This window comes from Eucyclogobius newberryi, unplaced genomic scaffold, assembly GCF_026437365.1.
Source record: "Eucyclogobius newberryi isolate DKJ021-1_F unplaced genomic scaffold, fEucNew1.0.hap1 SCAF_11, whole genome shotgun sequence".
Classification (NCBI taxonomy): Eukaryota; Metazoa; Chordata; class Actinopteri; order Gobiiformes; family Gobiidae; genus Eucyclogobius; species Eucyclogobius newberryi.
The window spans coordinates 20,592,871-20,616,190 of record NW_027315735.1 but is presented as its reverse complement, the minus strand read 5'-3'; the positions used below and the strand labels follow the sequence as shown (position 1 = coordinate 20,616,190).

At 39.1% G+C, this 23,320-nt stretch overlaps 1 protein-coding gene across 1 annotated transcript in view; it reads right to left on the bottom strand.

Moving 5' to 3' along the window:
* The window catches only part of pcdh11 (protocadherin 11), a 156,105-nt gene that overhangs the window by 56,860 nt on the left and 75,925 nt on the right, over window positions 1-23,320 (bottom strand). The window contains exons 5-6 of the mRNA XM_072437729.1: window positions 16,347-16,382; window positions 6,983-7,181 (exon numbers count right to left, since the gene is read on the bottom strand). Of these exons, the coding sequence (XP_072293830.1) occupies window positions 6,983-7,181; window positions 16,347-16,382 (235 nt within the window). The remainder of the gene's footprint in view (window positions 1-6,982; window positions 7,182-16,346; window positions 16,383-23,320) is intronic.

Here is a 23,320-nt window from a genome sequence, read left to right as displayed (position 1 = left end):
TATAGAAGATCACTAAATGCAAGAATCCAGTCAGCCATCAACAAGGCCAGTAACAGGTACAGTAAAATGATTCATTAAATTACTAAATATTTGCCCTTTCATCTTGTGATCAGGTGCAACTGAAAATCTCCAAAATAATGACAATGATAACGAGTTGCTGTCAAGTTGTCTCAAAAAACATTTTTCAATCCTTTCAACAGGCCTTAGGTATCCTGCTAACATTTTAAACACTCTTATAATACACATCTTACTACAATTCCCTTAGGCCATAGCACTGAAATGTATTGATTTTTCTTAGCTCTCTGTTATCTTTTATGATTAGTGCTGCTGAAGGAGATGTGGATGATTGCACCAAAAAGCCTTCTCGTTCATCCCCGTTTCTCACAGCTCTTTGGGAAAGCAACAAAGACTAGTCATAATAGTGTGGAAAGGGGGTTTCTAACATGACACTTTCTGGTTGTTTGAAGCGGGAAGCAGGGGATCTCGTCAAGCCAAGTTGACTCCAGCGGATCAATAGCTCGTCTCTCTCTCTCAGACAACTGGTGTGGTATTTGAACCAGATAAAACACCGGTTCCCCTTTCGTCTCCACCACGGAGAACTGAGTGCTTCCCAAATCCCAAATCGGTTGAGATAGGGATACAGATGAGTCTATCTGTAATCCCCTTGTTTGAGTCTGCGTTGGACCCCCAATAGGTAAGAAGAAAAAGTATGTATATCAGGAAGGGTGTGCTTTCTTTCTTTGTATGTATTAAATTGGGGTTGTTTTAAAGCTAAAATGCTGATTTTACACAAATTATAATGATTATATCAAACAATTAAATAACAAAATAACAATCCTATCGTATTTTTTGGTCTATAAGTCGCTAAAAATAAATAAAATAAGTTTTTCATAGCTTTGCCGGGTGCGACTTATACTCCAGAGCGACTTATATGTGATATTATTAACTTGTTATTTTCACACTGACAACCGCAAGAGGGCGCTCTAGGCTCTAAGCGACGCAGAAGAAGAATCAGCACTTCCTCTACCTCCGGAGTTTACGGAGTTATTTAGAAGTGACAGTGGATTATGAGTCAATGGATCTTCTGATTTGGGGTAATACTGATGCTTTGGTAAACTTGTTAGCATGTTCTTTATGCTATAGTTATCTGAATAACTGTTAATATGTTGCGTTAACGTACCAGACATTTACCACAGTTCGTTGCCTGTGCATCATGTAGCTGAAAGTGTTATGTTAGCATACGTTCACCTATTCACCATGTTATTGTTTTAAATTGCATTTCAAGAATGTCTGTTCTTGGTTTTGGATTTTATCAAATAAATTTCCCCCAAAAATCTGACTGTGTTTCTTTCATTTTTTTGGTGCAACTTATTACTCGGGGGCGATTTATAGTCCGGAAAATACGGTACATAACTTTCAGATCATTTTCAGTAGACAAAGATGAGGTTGTGGCTGATTCTAGGGACCAATTACCCGAAAATCCCTTTTTCTAACCAATCAGATCCAATTGCATATCACAATGTATTGCAATAATAGTCTAATGAAGTTTTATTGCCAATGTCGGTGAAAATAATTCACAAACTAACTTGCTTCGGCCATAGGTGGATCATCAAACAATGAATAATAATAAGTAAGTAAAATATAATACTATTTTCAAATAAGGCATGGATAAAGACTATCATGTATGTATGAGAAGTGGCTTCAAATGAACTATATTAACCTCTAATTTACCTCCCAGAACTTTATTAATGTATATTAGTGAGACGCTCAAGCAAAAGAAAAGTTTAAACTAATGTATCATGTAGCTCCATCATAGATAATGATAGAAAAAGACCTGCATTAGCAATTTATGCACATTATGAATTAAAGATAGATCCTTGTAAGGGTATCTGTGATAACATGACAGTATGCAAGGTCATGGTGTGAGGGGAATGAGAAGTGCTCCTGCTAAGGTGAGATTTATTGTTCATTACAGTTCCCAGCACAGGACACTCATGAATTCAGACATGCTTGGAGCTAACAAACACATGTCAAATGAAACTTTACATGAAAAAGCAGGCCCACGCATTGATCATCTTTCTAACTTGTGGTCAGCCAATTATCTGCATCTGCCGGCACTGGGGCTATGAACAAGCGCCCTCTTTTCTCTGGTGTCTCGGCTCTAGTCTTTCCCCCAGGTCGCCCATGACACTGGAACACTAATTACAACTAATTGTTCCACACTGAATGGATTTAGTCACTTTGCAAATGATGATGCCATTGGTCAGTGTCAAAGAGTTTCCACACACACAAAAAATCAACGAGGGAATGAGAATTTGCACAAATGAATGTAATTAAGAAGCACATTTATTTCGTCTAATTGCATGAGAGAAGACTTCAACTGAAAGCGAGATTGAGAGAAGTATTAATAATTAACGCAGCTAACTGTACCGAATACAACAAAGTTGTCTGTGTCAAGAAGTCACATGCTTAAGTGTCAGGGGGGAAAACAAACTGTGGTTGTAAGCTTGTAAATTTAACCATTCAGTCCTCAATCGCCTTTAAATTCCCTCTTCTCCATGAGGGTGTCTAGACGGTGGAATTCTAAGATAGATGTTACACACTACAACAAACATGGGCTTATCAACCTGTTTGGCAAAATAGATCAAGTCAAGTGGCCTTTTCCAAAGATGAGCGAAAGGTCAGTTGTTAATCAGTCCTCTGGAAATTCAGTCTGAGAGCTATTATTAAGATTTTAGGCGCACAAAAACCAAAGAGTCCAGACCGTGGCACAACATTGGCTCAGTCCTTAATCAGATTATGTGTGCTGGCATCAGGGGCAATGCATACACTATTGTCCATCATAGGAGCGCAACTTATAACATTGGGAGCATGAGAAAGTGCCCTTATTTAAAAAAAAGTTATTCACTGAAAAGGAAATTATGTTTAAGTACCTGAATTTTTGAATGTGCTTCACAGCAAATTCATAATAATCTTATTAAAGAGGGAGTATTTAAAAAGGATCAAGTTTTAATCGCAGATTTAGATTGTAGATTGACAAGGTGTAAGCTGGTCATTTCAAAGCCGTATGCCACAGATTAAGCTACACCGCAATAGCATAGCAGTGCTTTTCATATTCTTTCCACTAATGCACTACTTCAAAAAACGGACTTTCCTGAGCTGCTTGTAAGTGGGCAAAGGCACACAGTTTTTAAATCCCTCAACTCCGACAACAGGAGAAAAGAAATAAGTATATTACAAATCATCCAGAGAACAAAATTGTCTATTGTTAGAGAAATGTGCAGGATTTAGACAGGGGATTTGCACCCACTTTGCTGCACTTTGTCTGAAAGCTTAGCACTGTTGGCTGACATGGTGATTTCCATCATTCAGGAGAAGCTTTTAGGGATGTCATTTTAGTAATTCTGGAAAAGAACAGTCCATAAACATAACCAGCATGACTAGTTATCACCATAATAATAAAACAAAATACTATGGGTTTGTATGTATTGCATTAGAAACCAGGAGCTGCAGTGATTTGGCGACAGCTCTGTCAAACCCAGTGCATTCAAACGAAACTGGCTGAAACAGGGACAGTGCTGATCTGCCAAACACAAACTCTCAAGTGGAACAGCTCGTATTTTCCAAGCAGCGCTATGTCGCATATCATTATGTATTCTTCTTTTTGATGTTTTGGTGAAGTGTTGCTATTAGGCCAAGAGGGACAGGTACAATTCATCACGCCTAATTGTCATGGACGTGCTATTCTGTGTAACGCAGTACAAGACAGATTGTTGGGGGTTGGACCTTAAACCACACATGCTAATGATATTTATGTTCTGCTTTTAGCTGTTTGTTAAGACACAAGGGGAAGTATGAAAAGCAACAGAACAGTGTGCGACTAGGGATGAGACTGGAAGAGTGATGGCAGGGTACTGGAGTCAGCCCACAGGGGGAAGCTCAGGCCCGTAAAACCAGCAGCCACCGTCCTCATAAATAATAGATACATAAAATGTCATATGAACTTTATTTCAAGTGTGGGTGTGCTAATAAAGATGCAGGTTTAAAAGAGTTGAGAAATTCATTGTCAGAAGAAGGCCACATGCTCCGCCTTTGGCACAGACAATTACTCAGAGCGCTTGACATTCAGGAGCAGTCTTAAGCACCTTTTAGAAACAATACTTTTCCGACTGCACACCATCTCACTTTTCTATTTCCTACTCTTCCTTTCCTCCAATTTCTACTTTTCTTCTTTCTGCTTCACAAATTGAGATGACACAATATGAGATTGCCACCACAGCACAGGCTTAGCTGGAGCTCATTGATAAAACTATATCCAATCTATCGGTGAACCTCTTGTCACTATAGAACGCATCTTTTTTGAAGCGGTCGACTTTTGCATTCACAAGGGTCAAGCAACTGGAAGTGCATGACAGTTTGGACACCGTCATTGTGTTAAATCACTGTTTAAACTTCCAGAAAAATGTGGTTTCATTTCACGTGATTCTGTTCTGTATGAATTCCCGCTAATATTGTATAAACATTGTAGAATTAAGCACTAACTGTATTATTCAACTTTATTTTATTTTATTTGATAATTAGCAGAAGCAAAACCTAAGATGATGATGATAATGATAATAATAACAACACTTACATAGCGCTTTCCGAGATACCCAAAGACTCAAGTAAAAAGGCACTGTTCACAGTTTTAACATATATATTATATATTGTGCACGCCTGTAGGTATCATAAAATTTATGACCAAGACATTTTAGAATTTAGTTATTATATTATGCATCTACTTAAAAGTAATTTACAATGTTCAATGTATAGTAATACGGTATGCTAATCACTTTTCAATATATGCATGTTCTTTAGAAAAGTCGTCGTACAGCCTTTGCTAATATGCAAATGGGGCACAATAATTAAAATGGATAGATTTCTTATTCAAACATATAGTGAGCCAGAGTTAATATAAAAATAGCCATTGCATATAAACTATAAAAATGTCTAAGTCAATGTTTTTACATAAGTGTATGTCTGATTATACGGCGTTGGGCGTCAGTCTAACACCACCTTTAATAATCATTCTAGTATGATAAGGCAACTATTGGACTTGGGCAATGAGCCTTATGGCAAGATAACCAAAAGGACTTTTCTCATGTTCAAATAGCAATATTACACATAGATATTAAACTTTGTGGCCAGTGTCACCAGCGCAATTATAAAAAGCCCACACAGATTTATTACATTAGCGACTTCCGTTTTAACACATATTACTCCCCGGGGATTGTGGGTAATAAGTTCAGTGTTTGAGGGAGTTTATGAACTATGAGTTATTTATCGCTGAATGCTAATAGGACCATGAGCGATTGCTTCTGTGTAGGAAGGAATCACACACATGAATCAAAGGTGTCGTTGGTCGCATTTTAAAATGGCCAGCTGGGGAGAGATTGTTTGATATGCTTGAACCAAATGTGTGAAAGCAAAGGTCAATCGATTGTAAAAAAGAAAAACATGACAAACTTAGAGTAATCTGTGGGAAGGACAGGAATGCAAATGCGGGGGAAATTATTGCAGAGGGTTGTCGGCCATCTTTGCTAATGCAGTACAAATGTATTCAGAATCACACTGACAGTGGCACCCACAGCTCTGGGTTTGACAGTACAGCTGCTGCAGGGAGGTGGGACCCAGGGCTGTGGTCACACTTGCACCACTTGCATAATCAGAACAACAAATATGGACTGTGTGCTCGTAGCTTTAGGCACATGACAGAACCGCACTGCTGCTCCACAGGGTCAGGCTACAAAGTGCTCTCAGTGTTTAGTAGCAGCAAAACCTGTTTGGATTACAGGTTATGTTTTCATAGACCTAAATGCCAACAGAGGGACGGATTTTGTCAAATACAGATGTAGACTACAATATACTATGTCTTAACTGATATTTACTTATATTAAGATTTAAAATTTAGAGCAAGACTCACACATGTATGTTCAGTTATTATAAAGTTCACAAATTAACTGTAAAAATAACAACAAAATGTATTTATCTGGCATATTAAATAATTTTCAGGCAAGTGTCATGAATCATGTTCATGTTCATGTTCATGCTCATGTTCATGTTCATGCTCATGCTCAGGTTCACGCTCACGCTCACGCTCACGTTCCCGTTCACGCTCACGCTCACGCTGACGCTGACGTTGACGTTGACGTTGACGTTAACGTTAACGCTCATGTTCATGCTCATGCTCATGCTCATGCTCATGTTCATGCTCACGCTCACGCTCACGCTCACGTTCACGTTCACGTTCACGCTCACGTTCACGTTCACGCTCACGCTCACGCTCACGTTCACGCTCACGCTCACGTTCACGCTCACGCTCACGCTCACGCTCACGCTCACGCTCACGCTCACGTTCACGCTCACGCTCACGCTCACGCTCACGTTCACGCTCACGCTCACGCTCACGCTCACGTTCACGCTCACGTTCACGTTCACGCTCACGTTCACGCTCACGTTCACGCTCACGCTCACGCTCACGCTCACGCTCACGTTCACGCTCACGCTCACGCTCACGTTCACGTTCACGCTCACGCTCACGCTCACGCTCACGCTCACGCTCACGTTCATGCTCATGCTCATGCTCATGCTCATGCTCATGCTCATGTTCATGCAGTACCTCACCACATTATTCTTCTAATGCATTTATTTGTGGTCTAATAAAAGAAACCTCAATAAATGCTCTTTACATTTTTTCCTAAACATTTTTGTGGATATAGAATTTGTGTAACTTTTGTTTAATTGGGCTTTTTTATGAAGAACAACACTGCCATGCAGTGAAGTTCTGTGAATCATTTGAATCCTGAATTAGTTCTAATTTTAGAGGTGTGAACATCTCTTGCTAGTTCATGAAAAGCAGTGCAATTATCTTGTGAATAGTGATGATGAAGACATTTGTTGGTGAAGAATGAAGATGGGTCGATCAAACTGGGCAGTGACTTACTGGACTCGGGGTCAGAGTTGCCGTCTCCCTCAGTGCGGGAGTTGGGAGAGGTCTGTTCGTAGTACTGGTCCTGGGTGAAGCTGAGGGGCAGCGACTGGCCTGTGCTGGTGGTGCTGCTGGGATCGGGGTCCCCCAGTCCACTGTCACTGCAGCTCTCCTGGGAGCCGTCCGGGAGGTGGAAGGTCACACGCCGTTGGGTCTATGACAACAATGGTGAATAGGCTTTATAAAATACTTCAAGTGAAAGGAGTAGTTTACAGTAGTTCCTGGTTATGAGCTGTTTTGGTGATTCTTAGTGGTGCACCATCCTGGAAATGTTAGACCGATACCGAGTTTATTGGAATCGCTTTGGTCCTTTTGAACGCTCGCTGTATTTTAAAATAAAGGATCAAATCAATTTTAAAATGTTGCGTTAGAACATATTATACCCTTAATGTGGGGAAAAAGGGAAAAAGTTTTAACAGGAAAAGTATATTTCACTCTGTGTTTACACATAGACAGACTATAAGCTGTATTATATGGTTAAATTTCCCTGTTTTATTTTGATAATTTATCAGACTAAAGTGTCTCTCTGCAGCTCCACTCTGCTCCTCAGACTCTGTGACTGATCACACATTCTGTTTCTTCTCCTTCTTTAAACCTCTCAAGTTATTTGAAGTAAACATGTCTGAACTGATCATTTAGGAGGAAAACTAGTCAAATTATATCTGGAAAAAAGCATTGCGTGTATTGCAGGTCGTGAGTGAATTCATCTTTCTAGAGCTTTTAAAAGTCTGTCAATTTGTAATTTCTGAGTCTTTTGAGGGGCCCCGGGCCTCAAAGTCTAAATAGTGAAGTCTGAAGAGTGAAGTTTGAAGAGTGAAGTCTGAAGAGAGAAGTCTAAAAAGTGAAGTCTGAAGAGTGAAGTCTGAAGAGTGAAGTCTGAAGAGAGAAGTCTAAAAAGTGAAGTCTGAAGAGTGAAGTCTGAAGAGAGAAGTCTGAAGAGAGAAGTCTGAAGAGTGAAGTCTAAAAAGTGAAGTCTGAAGAGTGAAGTCTGAAGAGAAAAGTCTGAAGAGTGAAGTCTGAAGAGAGAAGTCTGAAGAGAGAAGTCTAAAGAGTGAAGTCTGAAGAGTGAAGTCTGAAGAGAAAAGTCTGAAGAGTGAAGTCTAAAGAGTGAAGTCTGAAGAGTGAAGTCTAAAGAGTGAAGTCTGAAGAGAGAAGTCTGAAGAGAGAAGTCTGAAGAGTGAAGTCTGAAGAGTGAAGTCTGAAGAGAGAAGTCTGAAGAGTGAAGTCTGAAGAGAGAAGTCTGAAGAGTGAAGTCTGAAGAGAGAAGTCTGAAGAGTGAAGTCTGAAGAGTGAAGTCTGAAGAGTGAAGTCTGAAGAGTGAAGTCTGAAGAGAGAAGTCTAAAGAGTGAAGTCTGAAGAGAGAAGTCTGAAGAGTGAAGTCTGAAGAGTGAAGTCTAAAGAGTGAAGTCTGAAGAGTGAAGTCTAAAGAGAAAAGTCTGAAGAGTGAAGTCTGAAGAGTGAAGTCTGAAGAGAGAAGTCTGAAGAGTGAAGTCTGAAGAGAGAAGTCTGAAGAGTGAAGTCTGAAGAGAAAAGTCTGAAGAGTGAAGTCTGAAGAGAGAAGTCTGAAGAGTGAAGTCTGAAGAGTGAAGTCTGAAGAGTGAAGTCTGAAGAGTGAAGTCTGAAGAGTGAAGTCTGAAGAGTGAAGTCTGAAGAGAAAAGTCTGAAGAGTGAAGTCTGAAGAGAGAAGTCTGAAGAGTGAAGTCTGAAGAGTGAAGTCTAAAGAGTGAAGTCTGAAGAGTGAAGTCTAAAGAGAAAAGTCTGAAGAGTGAAGTCTGAAGAGTGAAGTCTAAAGAGTGAAGAGTGAAGTCTGAAGAGTGAAGTCTGAAGAGTGAAGTCTGAAGAGTCAAGTCTGAAGAGTGAAGTCTGAAGAGTGAAGTCTGAAGAGTGAAGTCTGAAGAGTGAAGTCTGAAGAGTGAAGTCTAAAGAGTGAAGTCTGAAGAGTGAAGTCTGAAGAAAGTCTGAAGAGAGAAGTCTGGAGAGTGAAGTCTAAAGAGTGAAGTCTGAAGAGAGAAGTCTGAAGAGTGAAGTCTGAAGAGTGAAGTCTGAAGAGTGAAGTGTGAAGAGTGAAGTCTGAAGAGAGAAGTCTGAAGAGTGAAGTCTGAAGAGAGAAGTCTGAAGAGTGAAGTCTGAAGAGTGAAGTCTAAAGAGTGAAGTCTGAAGAGTGAAGTCTGAAGAGTGAAGTCTGAAGAGTGAAGTCTGAAGAGTGAAGTCTAAAGAGTGAAGTCTAAAGAGTGAAGTCTGAAGAGTGAAGTCTGAAGAGAAAAGTCTGAAGAGTGAAGTCTGAAGAGAGAAGTCTGAAGAGTGAAGTCTAAAGAGTGAAGTCTGAAGAGTGAAGTCTGAAGAGTGAAGTCTGAAGAGTGAAGTCTAAAGAGTGAAGTCTGAAGAGTGAAGTCTGAAGAGAGAAGTCTGAAGAGAGAAGTCTGAAGAGTGAAGTCTGAAGAGTGAAGTCTGAAGAGTGAAGTCTGAAGAGTGAAGTCTGAAGAGAGAAGTCTGAAGAGAGAAGTCTGAAGAGTGAAGTCTGAAGAGTGAAGTCTGAAGAGTGAAAAGAGTGAAGTCTGAAGAGTGAAGTCTGAAGAGTGAAGTCTAAAGAGTGAAGTCTGAAGAGTGAAGTCTGAAGAGTGAAGTCTGAAGAGAGAAGTCTAAAGTGTGAAGTCTGAAGAGTGAAGTCTGAAGAGTGAAGTGGGCTTATATATCGGTGCACCCCTAATCATTCTTAATGATTTAAAGTGCATTTGACAGACTTTTTATGATTTAGTCATTTGACTTTATTTGGCGGGATAATACCAATAACACCAGTGACAAAGCAGTTTGTGAAGAAAGTTGAACAATCAGTTTAAAATGACAGGTAAAAGCTCTATTGTTCTAAAATATTGATGACTAAGAATTCACACATACGTTTTTCTCATACACATTAATAACTTTTCTTTCTTTTTCTTGTTTCTTTTTTTTTCAAACCTTTTCTGTTTTGTTCATGTGAGATGCTAAACCCTTCACACTGTCATCACCAAAATAACCATGAAAACAATTTGGATTTCTTCAGTAAAATGTGGTTCGGAATCAAATTGGACTTCTTCTCATCCTCAAGGCGATATCATTTCCGTGCAACCGATCAAGAGAAGAAACACTTATGTAATGTTAGGAAACTGCACAGGATCGTATGATTTAGAATCTTTTCATAAGAAGTAAAATCATAAACTTAAGAAAAGTCAAACTGGGGTAGTGAATCTTTTTGCTTCTTTACTATAAATTACTATTTTCCAATTTAATCCAACTTTATTTATAGAGCACCTTAAAAACAATACCGTTGAACAAAGTGCTTAATACGCAAATGCACATAAGACAATATTAAATAACAGAAAAACCACACGTAAAAAAAAACAAAAACAAAAAAAAAAACTTAAGTGAACATTGTAGAAAAAGATTCAGTTGTAGTCAAAGTGAACATTATGACTTGTGTTAAAAAGCCAGAGAGACCTGGCCCAACCTGTCATATGCACTTTAACCCCTGGCATCCATTAACTATTCGCAATTACAACCCATTTCAGACAGTACAGAGGCCCAAGAGGGACCAATCTTGGTTTGCAAAAGGGCTACGTCTTGTAGAAACCAAGGCCTTCACTTGGGTTTTAAATGTAACCTTTAAATAGTTCAAGCACCCTGATGAAAATTCATTACAGCCCTTATTAGTGTTGTTGAGGGTTTATACCGGCTCTTTAAACCATTTAGAAAGTCACTAACTTGACGCACAGCTTTCTAATGTGCGTTTTGGCATTTCTTGTCTCAGCTGGGCAGCACGTACCAAGGAAATGTCAAGCTATGGGCAAAAAAAAAGAAGAAAGTAAAATATCATAGTGTTAAGTTTCCCTGCTACATATTTAACACACTCTTGTGTTAAAATATCTTTCACTTATTTAAGGCAAGGCAAGTTTATTCTTACAGCACAATTCATACACAGGCCAATTCAAAGTGCTTCACACAGCAGGAAAAAAATGCATTTAAAATTACAGTTTGACATAAAAGAGTGCAAAAAAAATATTTTCAGTCATATGCACAGCTAAACAAAACTGTTTTTAACCAGAGTAATCAGAGTGGAAGCCTGTCTCACATATTCAGGGAGACTGTTCCAGATTTTAGCTGCATAAAACTGAAACGCAGATTCCCCATGTTTAGTCCTGACTCTGGCACCAGCAGGAGGCCGGTCCCTGAGGTCCTCAGAGTCCAAGATGGCACTAACATGCCCAAGATGTACTTTGGTGCTAGGCCATGGAGAGACTTGTACACAAGCAGAGCTGCTTAAAAGTCTATTCTCTGAGCCACAGGAGCCAGTGCAGAGACCTGAGAACAGGACTAATGTGATGGTACTTCCTGGTTCTAGTCAGGACCCGAGCAGCAGCGTTCTGGATGTACTGCAGCTGTTTTACAGCTCGTTTGGAGAGGCCAGTGAGCAGGTTGTTACAGTAGTTTAATCTACTGGAGACAAACGCATGGATAAGTCTCTCTAAATCTGGGTTAGACATTATACTTTTGAGTTTGGCAAGAAATTTATTAAAACAATGGTCTTATTATTATTATCATTTTTATGAACATCAATAAATGTTAGTCAAATACTTTTTAAACCAGGAGAATCCGGAGTGCTACGCTGAAAAGCTTAACAGAGACGCTAACACAATTTGGTAAAGAAATTCATTTTTCAAATAGGCTTTATAAAAGCCTTTATTAAATGTATTAAATAATCGTTTGAAGACCTCTTTAATAAAATATGTATTTAATTTGATGTGGCACTCAGGGGCCTCCATAGTTTTGCACTTGTTTACCTCCACTGTATTTATTTTAAGTTCCGTTGCCACAATAAATGTTAGAAAAGAGTGAATTAGTTGTTCGTTGTACAAGAAAATGTATTCATTATTGAGAGCTATTTAATAAAAGTGTTCTGATAAATGATGTTGTACTTTGACATTTAGAAGAACAATTGTATATTTAGTACTTCTCCGACACTACATTCATCATCTTTACATGCTTTTTTCTAAACTTATGACAAAATTACATCCTGTACCACAGGGATTAATTGAAACAGTGGCCTCTTAACCCAAAAATGATTTCCAGTCTGCAGAGCTCCACAAACGGCTACTGAGATAATAAACGCAGTGTGAGATTTATAATTGATACGCCGTTATAATAAACGACAAGTATATTAACAAGATGAACTACATCCTAGTTTTTATTTTCCAGATACAGACACAAGAGGGACAGACGGACGGGTGTCTGCTGAGGCGCTCACTTTCACTTTTAAAGTCTCACAAAGGATCACAGGAGTTCGGGCATTTTCCTCCAAAAGTGCAGGGGTCTTTTCTTCTGCAGCAAGTTTACAGTTCACGCTGCAACATTTCTTTGTAATAAAATAACACTGTTGTGGTGATGAATTATCGAAGTTGCCATTGTTAGTATCTTCAAAGAATGTGGACCAATTTAGAATGTACTAACTAAACTAATAACAATGTCTTTCAATATTAGTTTCCTGAAGATAAAAATCTCAAAACTGTTAATCATTAGCATTTAACACAAATTAAGTAAATAGCCAAATGGATTCCACCAAAGTGAACTCTCATGTTTTTACTAACAGAGGATTGGTTATGGCTTTTTAGATTGATGATTTTGATAAAATGTTTGATTTAATGATTAATTGCACAATCCTACTATTTTCTAATACAAAGAAAAACAAATGCACTAAATGTTGAATTAGCTACTTCTTTATGAACTGAATAATCATATTTGAAATGGTCTTGTTGCACACAGAAAATGAATATGTTTACAGCTCACGTTCTGAATTGTAATGTTAGCAGTGTAAGACATAATTTTAGCAGGGAAACAGAAAAGATTTGATATGAAAAGGAAACAAAAGGAAAGATTTTCTCAACCACGATAAGCTTTTCAGCTGAAAAAATATTTCCTTTTCCCCCTTTTCTTTTGAAGATACAGCTTCAGCACCTGCCGTGACATAGTTCTTCACCGTACTGCATAGAGCAAGAGGAACATACAATATAATTAGGCCTCAGCTCAGCACCTCAATTTTAATCTCCCCCTCCCTTTTTTTAATCATGACAATCTTATAATATTGTAAAAATTGAGGACACCCTCTGACAGTGATGTAGAATGAGCCAAAATAACAAAATGGTTCATTTCAAACTAATCAGTGAAGGTCGGGTGGTCTAAATCTACACAATTAGCCCCCCCAAAGCACTGGTGAGCTTTCGTTTAGCTCGCTGATGTTGGACTGGTTGGCTTAATATGCTGTTTACTTGATTCATCAAACTCCTAAGGCTACAAATCACTATGTTTGTGACCGAGAGTTAGAAAAGCACACAAAGCAAGCAGACGGACAGGGAAAAGAGCTTTTCAAGGTAGTCAAGTCACTATTGATTCCATTAGGAAAGTGAGACAAGAGGAAATAATGTTGAACATTGAGAGGTTTGACAGGGATGGGTAAATAAAACATTACAGGAAAAGACCAAGATAATAAATAAATAAATAATAAAGTCAAACCAAAAAAGGTTCATTTCTTACATACATTTATGTTTAAAATAATATGAACAAAAACAATGGATAAACAAATAACCCTATTCAGAACAATGTGGGAGAGAGAAAGGCCACGACAGTGACAACAAAGAAAATATAAGACAAAATTAGTCTTTAAACAAGTTAAATCGTATGCAATGTGACAATGTTTGTCTTTCTAAATGTCCAAAAAAGGAGGGGGAGGAAGTTAAAAATGTCAAACAATAAAACAAAATGTATTCAAACTTCCCAATTTTGGATTCTTGAAACAGTATTCAGTACTGTACAAATATTGGCTTCACTAACTTCTTAAATCTGGCTTCAACAACAGTCCATAAACCGCACTCGTCAATCCACAATACACATGTACAAGTTAGAACATAAGAAAATATTTAGTAAACTAGACATTCTAAAATTATTTAATTAAGTAAGTGTAATATTTTTCACTTGCTATATTGTTTTTTTTATATGACCACTCTTCATATAAGACAGTAGAGTGATGAGTACCTTTTTGGCAAACCAATTCCTCCTGCATATGTTTACCCACACTTTCAAGTCGTCTAAATACTTTACCTTGGCAGCAATTTCTGAAATTAATGGCAGAGTCGAGCAAATGCTAAGTCCGGGTTTGCAGTGAAAAAAGAGCCCCACTTACAGACACACCTGGCAGTGTGACAAAAAACACACTTTTTCTCCTCATGACTCTAATTATTGGAAACTTCTTCGACAATGCCATCCAAAATCTATGAGAACAAACAGCTGTCTGTGACAATCAGGACAAAACGCTTTGGCACAGGGAAGCAACTTCATTCTGACTTGCAGCACATCCACAGCACTGCCAGACGGTAAAAAACTATTTGATTGTGCCTGAAATTTTAAGTCGTTCTGACATACAATATTAATCGAAATGAATGAGTATGGAATAAATACATTTCCCTCCCAGAGCGGACAGAAACAAACATCCACCCTCAAGTCAAGGTGAGCGTTTTGCAAGGCATTATCTTATTTAAAGACGCTGCCAGCAATCCATAAAGCAAAGACAAGCTGTGGTCAGAGATATCAAGACCAAACAAAGCCTGTTCTCTCCGATAAAAAATACCGCCTTGAGAAGTATGTACACAGAGATAAAAAAGAACAAGAATACCACGTGCCAACTCCTACCCTAACACGCCAGCCAATCCCATGCCATTGGTTTGGGAACTGCCCAAACAAATCGCAGATGGGGCGGGATTTGAGGATTTTGATGCGAAAGTCTGGGGTCCAAGTCCCTGTGACTGAATTATTTTGCAAATCTGCATGGCTTTAGCTGAGATCCATAAGATGATTTCAATTCATAGTCAATGCCACAACTGAAAACAGTTTGCAGTGATTTAGAAAGCACTCATTTGTTCTAACATTCTCAATAATGATAGTGTTTTTCTAATTTTTTCTTTTTTTTGTGTGTAAAAGCTGCGTTACATTTTTAGAACCCTCTTGAAATATCCAGCATTTACTGATTTGTAACACTTATATTTTGCTGCAAAAACTGGAAACTGGTCCAAAGTGCAGCAGCCTTGTACTCCACCAGTCCACTCATTTCGTGTTTTATGTCAGTTTTTCCCAACTGCCACTCTCTGGAAAATAGCAGAGAAGAAGTCAGTGCTGCACCGAGAGGGACTTGGCTGACAAGCGCCTCTCTCTGAGTGATAAACAGGGACCACTTAGGAGTGAATCAGGGCAGATGGGCTCTGCCATTTCAGATAAGAATCAGCTCGCAGGCACACCTAGACCCGCATAAATCTGTTCAGAGGAGATGGTGACTTGACATGTCACACACGGCACAAGCAAAGGGGAAAAAAACAGATAAGCAATGTATTTATTCAAATGACAAACAGGGAAAATAACAGGGCCATGTTTTGCATGTGATATTTCTCCATTCTTTTGGTACGTGGCGTTCCACTCTCACGATTATGTGAGTTGATATGCCCCTGTGTGTGAAATGTTGACTTAGCAGGAACACACGAGAAGGAGGTGATTTGTACTGCATGCGTTTGGAGAGATTCCAGGGTCAATTCTGGACAAACATAGTATATTTTGCATAATTTTAGTCTAGTGTTTAGAGCCACTGCGCTGGAAGGACAAGTGTAGCACACTTAAACCCAAATGCAATATGTCTGAGAACAATAGGCAATATTTTCAGAACCTAGGGTTTTGTGGACAGATAACCTGTGGTGTCCTCTTGTTGAGTAAAGATTTATTTTAAAGATTATTTCTCAGAAATACAGTAGAAAAGCAAAGTTATGTTTTTCTGTTGAAACTATTGGAAAGTTTGCCAATGAACTCTGGACATTTGTGCTGAAGCAGTCCCAGGCAAGGTGAACTGTGTGCATATACTGTACAAATAAAGTATATGTCAGAGAAGAATGAGGTAGAAATTAAATGGTCTATGAGTCACTGTGCTTTATTGTCCGAGCAGAGCAGAATGGAAAAGTGCTGAGTGCCGATTTAGAACAGAAATCGGTCCATACAAGAGTCAATTTGCAGATTCATTTCAACTTTTTACTCTATAATATGTTGTACCTTAAAACAATTGACTGACAATAAAATAATGGAAACATTGTAAATAATAACATAAGATAGAAGTAATATTGCCCTTCCAGTAAAAGAATAAAATAAAATGTTATTTTAGCCTGGCACTTGCATTGGTGCACAAACACTATTGAGTTCCTGCAAAGATTAAGCAGCAGAGACATTATAGTAATGCAAATGAAAAAAGCATCAAACTTACATTGACAGACGAGATCTTGCCGAGTTGACAGGCCTCCTGCAATGAGATGAGAACAATCATTTCAAAACCCCTTCCTCTCAAAAGACTGAAGAAGAAAGTAGATGTTTAGACTCCACAAAAGAATGCCACCCTGAGAACTTCCATTTCCCCCCCTTTCTCAAAGTCAGGCGGTTCACCATTGACAGCCTGATAGATCTGTGGTTTTACACTCTGCTTTCATACTCGCGATTGAGATTTTGGATATTGATTCCCCCTTCACTCTGATGCTCCAGGGTTCATAGAGCGGCGGGGTACTGGCAGACGCTCTCCACAAATGTAAAGAACAGACCAGGCTTTGACACCTTCGCAACAGCAATCCGAGAGATACTTTGATAAAGTTTTTTTTCATCCGCATGTCACAGAGGGAGAGTGAAAGCAATATCAAATGGGACATCACAAATTCACAATAAACAATGACAAGCTTCTAAATTAGGAACAAAAGGTACCCGCGAGCTTGCAAAATAGCCTCATCTCTCCGGAGACCGAGATAACTCACATAGAGATAAGAGTATTTAATTTTTCATCACCAATTTTGTTTTCTTTGTTCTGCGTATAATAATCCCGAGTACACGACTAATGACTAGATTTCCAAAGAAAATACAAAGAATCTGGCAGCGAGAATCCACTTAGGAGGAGGAGAGGAGGACAATGAACAGGAAATAAGTTGGTGTCAACAGATTATACAGAAGTAATTGTGCACCCAGAGTTGCTCCCATTGACTGCAAAATAGAGGTGCTTCTGAGCTGTTCATCCACTAAACAGCATCATGGTGGACGGCTGGCCCAAATAACACTGTAACATAATAGCACTCGCAAACTTTGGAGGAAATAATCACTTCTAAATGATTGAATGCGTTCTGATTCTGTTCTGTGTTACAATGTTTACATCTTTGAAAAGACTGTTTGTTTCTTGATACAACCTGTCTTCTTCTTAAATGAAATGAGAAAATCTATGCTGATACAAACCTAAACTGCTTAAAAAAAACATAACTCAATCAGATGTTGTAGTTTGGCAGTGAACGTTGTCTCTTTTAACTATTGTTCTTTCCTCACTATGTCACCCACTGAGCACCATTGCTCTGCTCTGGCTCACGTGAGAGGTGAGACGGATTGTTAACATGAATATTAATTGCTCCGTAAAACAGATTTTGACATGTTTGTGAACAATATCTGAGAGAAAATGGGTCTCTTGTGTTTATAGAAAACGTTTCATAGCGTTGAGTTCTTCTCATAAAAAATGGGAGGAAAAACAAAAGTGTTGTGTTTATAGTTTTGCTCAGTGTAATGTCTGGTTATGTATGAGAATAGCTGTTTTTATTAGCAATTATAGCTGGACATTTATTTTTGCTGCATGTAGACTTGTACAGGGGTGGTCTGACAGGTTTGAGGGCAAAAACAAATTGAGTTTGGTTGTTGTGCACTTCGGTTAGTGTTAGGCAGCGCATGTAAACATAGTAAGTGAAAACCCAGTAACTTAGCGTAGGTATTACGGAGTGCATTTGCTGAAGAATTCCAACTTCTATTATTCATAACCTCCAAAATGACATTTGTAGTCACAGCCGTCCTGGGGCAAACTGACAGAGACATGGCATGCATTCATACAGCAATCCCCGAACGCTGCAGTTTTTAACATTCTCACATAGGGACATGTTGTACAAAAACAACTTTAAGTCACTTTTAACATCGTTATAACTTGTATTGACTCATGGATGTTTGAATAAACGTGTGTTATCTTACAGGCGCAAGGGCTCTGAAAATTCCTGTTTTCACCTACCCTCTGTTACCGCCCACGTCCCTGTACTCAGGTGTAATTATTTGAAAAATGAATACTGCGAGTGACACGTGCAGACACGTGCAGTGTCATGGCTCCGACAATTTTCTGCATGTCCTCCCTCTCTCATCCCCATTTCACGTTGTTCTGTCTAATAAAGCCTGAGGGCCCAACAAATACAATTTAAAAAAGTAAGAACATGTAAATGACAATCTGCTGCTTGTTACAGTGAAATGCCATAACAAGAAGGTGGAGCTTATGAGTTCTGCAGTTTTGAGCAGAAGTAAATGGACCTGCTTCAATTACTGAGCAGTTTAAAGATCAATATTGCAGTTTACAATGGACAAATTGTAAATGACATGTTATAGTTCAATACTAAGAACCTTAAAAAGCATAAGTCTGCTTTAATTTCTTACTTTGGCTCTACAGTAGTTTTGAGTCAAACGTGTCAAGGAAAATGAGACATTTTCCAATTTACAATAAGCTAAGTGAATTATCATGCAGCATAGTTACAATTTTGGTGATGCTTAGCCTACTTTTCCTCTTTGCAATTCATAACACTGAGCGTAGCCTCGTAGAACTCTCATATGCATACTGGATACATAGTCGGGGTCATTTTTAACAGGCTCCTATACAACTAGCTGAGTGACACTGAAAGCAACACGAGGTCAGCTCATTTGCATATAAAATAGGATATTTTATTCTGACAAATATAATTAAAAATAGACTCATTTGCATTGCACCCACTGGTCATTCAAAGGACTGTTTTACTTCTTCATCATCGTGTCTTTTCACCCACAAATGTTTTATTCAATATCTCGTGACATAGACTTCACGTTTTCAACCAATTACATGTATGATAATGTACGATGTGTCCAGACAGGTGACCCCTGCTTGTCTCTTGTTCCGATGACATTGACAATAGAGGATGTATTGTATGGTTAAATTAAACAAGAAAAGTAGCTACAATACTGTGTAATTAAAATGAATGGTAGTGAACATACAATGTGAAGTTCAAAGTAACAAAATATAAAGAAGCACATCTCTTGAAAAATATGTGTTGTATATATAATAATGCATATGCTCAGTTTGTGCTTTTTATAAAGGCCGTGGCTGGAGAGCCGCGGTGCGGTCAAATGGCCGCGCAGTTTCAGGGACCGCGGCATTTCCCTTATAGCCCGTTATAGCCTCATGGCTAACCCTAACCTTAACCCTAACCTTAACCTTAACCTTAACCTTAACCTTAACCTTAACCCTAACCTTAACCCGAACCCGAACCCGAACCTTAACCTTAACCCTAACCTTAACCCGAACCCGAACCCGAACCCGAACCTTAACCTTAACCCTAACCCTAACCCTAACCTTAACCTTAACCCTAACCTTAACCCGAACCCGAACCCTAACCTTAACCCGAACCCTAACCTTAACCCTAACCCTAACCCTAACCTTAACCCGGCGCAGTCTAAAACGGCGCTAAAACGCGGTCAAATATCGGCGCAGTTTCAGGAGCCGCGGCGCGCGGCCGGCACAAAAATAACATGGCAGTTTCGGCCGCGCGCCGCAGCTCTGGAGACATTCCCTTTTATAAATGACAGTAATTTAAAGAAAATGTTCTAATAAATAAGGAATAAATAGACACTAATGAAACATGATCTGGATCCATATCCGTATTTTTCTCTTGAACTATTTTTTTTTTTTTTAGCCAAAGTAAAAACTGTATATTTGTTTTAAGCTGTCCATTTATTATTTATTTATTAGTAAATATCCAATTTTTTCTGGCCCTTTCCTGGACATGTCACAGACTGTCTGAGCATGTGCAGTGCTGGGGAGAGAGTTTCATTTAGATGAGTGCATTTGTTGGTGAAGCACATCAAAGTACAGAAAGATGTCTCACCAGGCAAAGGAACCAGCGCTATGATCACCCCAGGAGGTCCGATCATTAAAATATTGGATAAATAATTGATTAAAAACCAGAGTGTATTGTTGCAGAGATTCTGAATATGAGAAATATGATGATACGTTTTCGTTTTTTCCCCCTCCTGAACTTATTCCCTGCACACTTTTCCCTCTTTTTTCCACAGATCGGCCCTTTCATTGTAGTCGCACTTCCTGTCCAGTGGGAACTCTGCTGGTTTTAATGTAGAACAAGAAAAGTGTGGCTGATAAAACATGCTATAAAGTAGATTGATTTGAGTAAAATCTGAAATGTCCATGTGATAGTCAACAATGCACCTGGGCGGCCTCAAAGTGATTTTTCTTTTCTCTCAAGGTCGGCTGCCCTATGTCAACTACTGTAATACAACCTGAGGAAGGACAGACAGGCTTCCGGAATAAGGTGAATATTCTAAATGAGGAAGGAAAACATGTACATTTTACCTGCACATTAAGACGATGTTAATCATGAGCGGAAAACAACCATTTACAAATACTCTCTTTACTGTAATTGAGTAGAATATTTAGGCAACTGTACGTAATATTTCATAGATTCATATTTATTGATACAGTATTTCTATTTAAGTCCCCTTCTTGTTTCAGCTGTAAATGAGTAAGGTGGACATTGAATCACCGTCTCTTGGTTAAAATTGCACAAAATGTCTCATTTTAGACAAGACAAGCTTTTTCTCACTTGAGCAAACATTTTATTAGAAAAAAATGTATATATTTGAGACAGATCAAGATGAACACTACTTTTGATTGCAGCGTTTAAGCGTTCAAGCATTTTTGCCAGTGTGGTGGTATTTACCCCTAAAACAAGATCAAACTGTCCACAGCTCATTATAATGTCTCTGCCATGTAAAGGGAGATGGTGAGAAGTGCAAAAGGATATTCGTCTTATTTGATCATTGTTTTTAGCTGTAGTCTATTTGTCTGCCAATAAGACAGGGGGACTTATTAGTCTAGTTGATGAGCAGTTTCCAGCTGTGACTGGAGGCTAGGCTGAAATCACATTTACTGTGGAAAAGCAAAACACTGTGCAGAGAAATAGACAATAGACAACTGTGTGAATATGATGCTTTTAATAAGACAATTTTGTATCAGTCATTGGAGTTGGCCCAGTTAATCAGTCTCCCTCTGAACATTTACATTTAGATAGGATTAAAGATGTTCTCCTGGAGTGTTTTAGTGTACCTCTATGTGGGTTGTATTTGTTCAGCCCCCACAAGCCCTTTTGCCCTACCTCCACGTTTTATTTATTTATTACACAGCCTTTGTGTGAGAAGGTATACTTTTATCAACGCCACACAAACAGTTTCTTGTGCAAGTTCAATTTGTTCTTTTGACCCTCTTTTCACTGACACATCAAAGTCAAGACAATATCAGGTGTGATGTAATCCTACTTTGGCCAACTTTCCCCATACAAAACTTTATAAGGAACAACTTTACTGTCATGTTGGAGATATAACGGACTATTCTGATATTTCTATCAACAATGTTCAAAGCTTCAGAAAGGCCTGCAGAAGTTAGTGCACAATGTTTCTGAGCGAAGACTATGATCTGATAAGTTTAAGACCCAATAACGCCTTTAAACAGGCTTTTACCCAGAGCTTGGGCTTTTAAGTGTTTAACACTAATGAGATACACTGCTCCTGCCTCCGCGGCCACACAGCAGTTTATTTTGTAGTGTAAATACCACTGATGGTACGAGGCAGATAGTGAGGGCCAGAGACAGGGACCAGGCCACTGCTGCACCGCCCCCTCCTTCTGACTGTTCCAGAGCATTTGTTGTGACTCAAACTTAAGGTTGACGGTGAAGGCGTGCTGCAGTGTTCTGCTGTTCAAGTACAATGCTCCTCATGCAGCCGGGGAAATAATGGTCAACTTGGACTTGTCAGCAGAGCCACTGCGTTTGCCACAAATGCCATGTGAAAAGTGGCTCAGTTGGACTTGGAGAGGCTGTTTGGAGCTCAGGGAGAGCGTACAGCGGGAGACAGTGAGGGCCATGAGACACTTTTTCAAACTATAGGACCAACAGGCCTTTTTTCAAGTGCAATGAGCCAAACATAAACACGGTTTGAACTGAGCACTAAAGGAAATCACAAATAAATAAAACATATTTGCATCATCAAATTGATGTGTTTAGTTTTATCCAAAAATGTAGAAAACATGAACACATACACAAATATACAAAGAAAAAAAGGCTTTCTGTTCATCATTGGAACTAAAATGGCAGATTAGAAGGTGACAGCGGCACTAACACACATGCACACCTAACAACAACATTGTAGGCATCTTGGATGATGTTGCTATTTGCCTAGGCACTTGGTGTGATTATCGCCGCCAAGAAATGGTTCAAGTTTAAATCTATATTTTCTGGCAACGCTGCAGGTCTCCAACAGTGTGATAAAACTGTTGCAGACCAAACACCTCCTCATCAGAACAGGCTAATAAAGTCTTCAATATACTTAAGTGTATCCTTAGACAAACAGAAGCCCCCGTTTTAGCCCTTCGCGTTGGTGTTCGCCCGTTCTAAAGAGTATTGATGTCTGTATTGACATTCAATAAAGGCAGACCCTTTCAGCAAACCGCAAGGACCGGTGTAAATCCTGCACACTTGACTGAGCGCCGAGGTACAACTTTGGCTTTAACGCAATTAGTAGACAGCAATAACGTCCGGGCCGCTCAAACCAATTTTGATTTACAAGTGGACAACATGTTGGCTTTTCATCAACTTATTATTATTAAGTGGTGTGTATGTTTGCCTTTTCCCCTGGACAATTCCCACTCCCAGTCCATTCACCCGGAGGTATTGATCCTTCAGCGGACCGGCCCCTCTTGATTTCATTAGGGTAGCTGCTGTTAATTACTCCACACTCTAACCTTTCGCTGTTTCATTTGGACCGACAAATTAGTTGAATTAAAAATGGAGGAGGTAGAGAAAGAAAAGGAGAAACAGAGGAAACATGGTAAAGGCTGGTGCTGGTCAGAAAATCCCCCCTCTTCTGTGGCTCTTCTGTGTGTAAAAATCCCGAGGGGGGCTAATAATTAAAAAAGTTCATCAATGTTCGTTTTGAAAATATGCTAAGGGAGCCCGCTGCGGTGATTGTTGCAGGGTATTCATTTACAAACTGGCTGGATCTGGTTTCGGGCGATTCAAATACACACGGTTATGTTTTTGTAAAACCTCCACTGGCAGAGATGGAGATAATCCTGCTTTTATTCATTTA